This window comes from Sorghum bicolor, chromosome 9 (assembly GCF_000003195.3).
Source record: "Sorghum bicolor cultivar BTx623 chromosome 9, Sorghum_bicolor_NCBIv3, whole genome shotgun sequence".
In the NCBI taxonomy this organism is placed as follows: domain Eukaryota; kingdom Viridiplantae; phylum Streptophyta; class Magnoliopsida; order Poales; family Poaceae; genus Sorghum; species Sorghum bicolor.
Window position 1 is genome coordinate 44,999,565 of NC_012878.2, and position 4,836 is coordinate 45,004,400.

Sequence of the window (4,836 nt, forward strand, 5' to 3'; positions counted from 1 at the left end):
ACAGATTACATCAGATTTTTATGTCCATTGATCAAATAGTAGCGCAAGACTTGACTTCACCTTACTCCATATGTGATAACAACATATTCCTTAAAGAAGAGGTTTCTTCAGGTTCTTAATTATCTGGGCTGAATCTCTTTGAAAATCTGACCATTCCTTGTTGTCCATATCCTCAAACATAAGAGCACAACTGCTGCCATGAAGAACTGTGACTGTATCATGTCTAAGTAGTCTGTATCATGAATAACTAATTGCACAGTTTATCTGTAATTTGCGAGACGAATCTTTTGAGCCTACTTAGTCTATGATTGGATAATAATTGTTAAATAAAAATGAAAATATTACAGTAGTGAAACCTAAAATTTTTCACGAACTAAACAAGGCCTGAACCTCCAACATTGCTGTGCGAAGTGGCACTGAAGAAACCACTCATTTGGTCACATAAAGTTAAGGAGAAGGAGTTAGACAAACACTATAAAGAACAACGACAGGCTTCCATTTAATCGGGAGGTACTGAACCTATCCAGTATCAATGAGGCAGAGCTAGAAATCTGAGTTCACTGAACAAGAAATTCTAGAAGCCATAAGTGAACTACCAGCAAAAAAGCGCCAGAATTTGATTAGTTTACTAGAGCCTTCTACAAAATTTGTTGGCCAATTGTAGAAGCTGACATAATTAGATCCTTCTATTGTCTACACAATCACTCTATGCCTCTTGAGAAGCTCGAGGGAGTAGCAATAATTCTGATCGCAAAAAAAAGAAAGTTTTGGAGACAGTTGTTGATTTCAGACCTATTAGCTTGCCATTTCTTTGCTAAACTGATTTCAAAAGTTCTTGCAAAGCGGCCCGCCTCCAAAATTGAGCCTTGTTTCTAATTGTACCAAAGCGCTTTCATTAGGGGACGATGTATTCAAGATAACTTTCTCTGAATAAAGAATCTGGTCAAAGCTTACCATCGAAACAAGACTGCAAGCTTAACCTGCTCTAGCTTTGGAGTAAGTGACCCAAGTTATTAGAATCCCCGTTTGTGTGCTCTCGCTAGATCGAGTTGGAGGGTGGTCTGGCCAAGGGAGAGCTTAGAGGTCCCTTAGTGGCTAGTGTCCTATGACAACGAAGCTTTTGACTATGTCTCTTAGGAGTATCTCGATCTTCTCCAACATCGAGGATTTGACAACAAATGGTATGACTAGCTTGCTCTTATGCTCAGAGCCTCCGCATCCTCAGTTCTTTTGAATGGAGTAATTAAGGATTGGACCAGAATTCATCATCATCGTGATCTTTGGTAAGGCGATCCATTGTGCCCATATCTCTTTATTCTTGCAAATGATGTGTTGTAAAAGCTGTTTGACTTGGCAACATATATTGGTCACCTGACCCCACTACAAAATGGACATGCTACGATCAAAAGGTACATATAAAAAACCAAATCTGTAGTCCATGTAAGGAAACTACGCCTTCTGAAAGATCCACCCTGTGTTTCCAAAACCAGTTGTCAGCCTAAAGCCAAATTTGAGTTGTATTTTTGCAATGATTTTATAGGAGTTTTGACTCCTAACCAGATGAGTCCACCCCCACTCTATACATATAAATGGACTGAAGGCATCCAATCGATTAAAAACACAACTATTTTACCATTTTAATCCCCGTATTTGTTGTTCCGTAAGCATCTTGATGTTTACGGGCATTCTAGATGGCGTCCAGACATTAGAGCATCTCCAACAACTTGGTAAAATTCACTTGTCAAATCTTGAGTTATAGCAAGTTGCTAATTTGTTTAGCAAAAGAAAAAAAGGATGTGTCTCCAATAAGTTGCTATTCTCACTTGATAAAAATAGAGGATGACAAATGGGACCCGCTCACTTGGTAAAAGAATATGTGTCTCCAACAAGTTGCGCTCGGGATAGCAACTTGGGATAGCAACTTGATAAATCTCGGCAGTAGAAACCTCTAGATAGCAACTTGGAAAATTTAGCAAGTTGAGATAAGGAGTTGTTGGAGGAGGATTTTTATGCTTTTAGCAAATTTGGTAGGATAGTATGTTGAAATACCAAGTTGTTGGAGATGCTCTAGCAACCTTAGGTGTGCCAACCCGACGGGCTTCTTTTTACAGGCATTAATAGGCTTTTATTATGGTGAATTCTGCCAAAACTGTCTAGACCAGTTTTCTCGGTTTAGGAAACTGACCTAGCATTTTTTTTCTAGCTTTGTTGCAATTTGAGAGTGATACTCATACTATCAAAGTGTGCTAACTCTATATAATACGTAATTCTGTATCACAATCAATGAGTCAGATAATAAGCATTTCTTGCAAACAGTAGTCTGCAACCCAGCGCCTTGTGTAGGCAGTTTTTCAAGCGGTCATAATAACATTATAATATCTTAGGTGTGATCCGCTTGTTCCCATACAAATGTATCGAATAAAAACTAACAAGGAGGTCCGATATACTTTTCACAGCTCAAGCAGCTGAAAGAATCAAAGAAAGACCATGCATGATGTCAGGGAGCTAAGGAGAAACACATGTACAGTTGTACATGAGTAGTACATGAGTCTTCACGCCCTCTTTCTTAAAGACCAAATTCTGAATAACAAATTAAATATACTTCACATTTACAACAGAATTTGCTCCTTGCACTTCATCCACAATTCACACGAGCGACGATAACGAGGACACCACTGTAGTTTCATCTCCGAAAACATTGGACATTTGCTATTTTGGAAAACTAGTTATAATACATATGGAGCCATTAATTTGCACTAGTTGAACATAAACACATTGAAACATAATAATAAGTTCACACAGTACATAAATATAACAATAAGTCAGTTAGCAGGGGTTGAACATATGCTCAGCATACTTGACCCCGCTAGACAATCCTTAAGCACATGAATTGAACAACAATAACTATACTAGAAATAGTTGAAATTTGTTGCTTATGCAGTTGGAAGACGAGGTACACCAGTGTAGAAACCTGTGTAGGGATAACAGGATTGATAGGAACCAATACGATTGACGTTGAAAAGCCCCGTGAACTTCATGGAGTCAAGCCGGATCGCGAAGGCACCACCGCTAAATGTGGATACATGAATCACATTGTTGTCCTCATCAAACCCCAGTATCCTTGCTGCTGGCAAATTAGTATGCATCATATTCATACGTGGTACTTTAAGGAGGTTGTCCAGTTGAATTGTTTTCTGCAGCACCCATCTCCATCTAACAACACCATCTGATGATGAGTTGGCCTTGGCCATGGCCTTCCTCCCCCACAACTCCATGCTCATCTTGGACAAGATTGCAAGTCCCAGCTCTCCTCCATCATCCTGTGTCCTCACGATCTGGAAGAAGGATCTGTCAATGGGATGATGGAGACGCTTCGGCGTCTGGATCACGCCTAGAGTGTGCCTCTCCAGATCGAGTTCAAGAAATCCTTTTGGCCACCGGAGAAATCCGTAGAGTGCGTTCCCAACCAAGACATTGGGCAGGTTGGACACAGATAAGGGAATGACAGTGGTTGCGATTGCGATGGTGCGACCCCATTTTCTTGTTTGGGATTCGTAGACGCACACGGACACACGTATTATGTGACCATTGTCTGCGTCGTCTATGCGTATCAAGATGACCTTGAAGGGCCTCAACTGCCCATCGCCATGATCGGCAGTGGCGGCGGCGGTGCTCAGCACCGTGCCACGGCAGCAGTGCGCTCCGTTGTCAGTGGTGAACTCCCCTGGATATGCCACGGTGGCCTGGCAGCCGGTGACGGGATCCCACACGACGGCGTGGAGGCTTGTCCTGTTGATGAGGAGGGTGAGGCCGTGGCGGCAGCCGAGGAAGAAGAGGCGCTCGCCGGCAGCAGGCTGCCGCGGCAGGGAGAAGCGCTCCGGTGGTATGCAGTCAGGCGGCGCCAGCGTCGAGACGAAGACGGGCCCGCGAGGGTGGCTGAAGAAGTAGCCCAGCAGCGGAGGCGTCCGGTGGTGGTGCTGGCGGAAGCGCCGGAGGAAGAAAGGGTCCGTGACGAGGCCTCGCCAGCGTTTGCACACGAGGGACGCGCGCGCGAGAGACGACGGGAGCGGCGGCAGGCGTAGGAGAATCTCGCAGAGGAGATCGTCGTTGTCCGGCAGGGACACCGCCGGCACTGGCGCTGATGCGGGTGCATGTTTCGATCCGATGAAGCACCTGGGAGGCCAGAATTGTTGTTAGGAATACTAACAACTACCTCTTGTTGTCTGAATGGAGTTACGTAGTACATACCTTGCAAAATCCCGGAACTTGAGCGGCATCGTTCTGACGACAACGACGACGACGATCGCAACAGGCCACCTGGAGATAGACGAAGCTGCGTCTTCCGGACTCCGATTGTCCTTTTGTTTTGTCCTCGACGCGTGATGCACGCACTACTGAAGAGAATTTTACTAAGACTTTGAAAGTAAACATGAAGCTTGATGGCTGGCGCGGATTAGAAGTAGATTATGATTCACTAGTCCACCACACCCGTGCACTCACTAGTTGTCTAGATTTGACTCCAAACGGATCAGATGGATAGGTGCATCCATATGTTCATCAACTTAACAAAAACATATAAGTGCACACTACTCAAATTTTGTTGGACACGGCTAATGCGCCGCCGAGCCTGCGATTAGCTTTTGGAATGCAAACCGACCTTCTTCCTCCTCCAGTAGCCCTGCAGCTTCCTCGCGCTTCGGCCCCATGGCTCCCTCGACCCCACCCTCCTCGTCCTCGTCCCCGCCGCTGTCCACCTCCCCAAATGGTAGGGCCTCGTCGGACCTCCATGGCCGCACGCGAGGACCTCCCCCTCCCCCTCCCCCCACCTCTCGCCGC

The 4,836-nt window shown here is 45.1% G+C and overlaps 1 protein-coding gene across 1 annotated transcript; it reads right to left on the reverse strand.

The window, feature by feature from the left end:
• On the reverse strand, positions 2,934 to 4,277 carry LOC8061922. The gene is made up of 2 exons (XM_002440923.2): positions 4,249 to 4,277; positions 2,934 to 4,173 (listed from the first exon to the last, which is right to left on the reverse strand). The coding sequence occupies exons 1-2, from the start codon at positions 4,275 to 4,277 to the stop codon at positions 2,934 to 2,936; spliced, it is 1,269 nt and encodes a 422-aa protein (XP_002440968.2).

What these genes read in the sequence shown, in the direction of transcription:
- LOC8061922 (XM_002440923.2), bottom strand. Translation starts at nt 4,277, where the DNA reads ATGCCGCTCAAGTTCCGGGATTTTGCAAG. An exon ending in AAGTTCCGGGATTTTGCAAG is followed by an intron (nt 4,174 to 4,248) that starts GTATGTACTACG and finishes CTGGCCTCCCAG; the next exon opens with GTGCTTCATCGGATCGAAAC.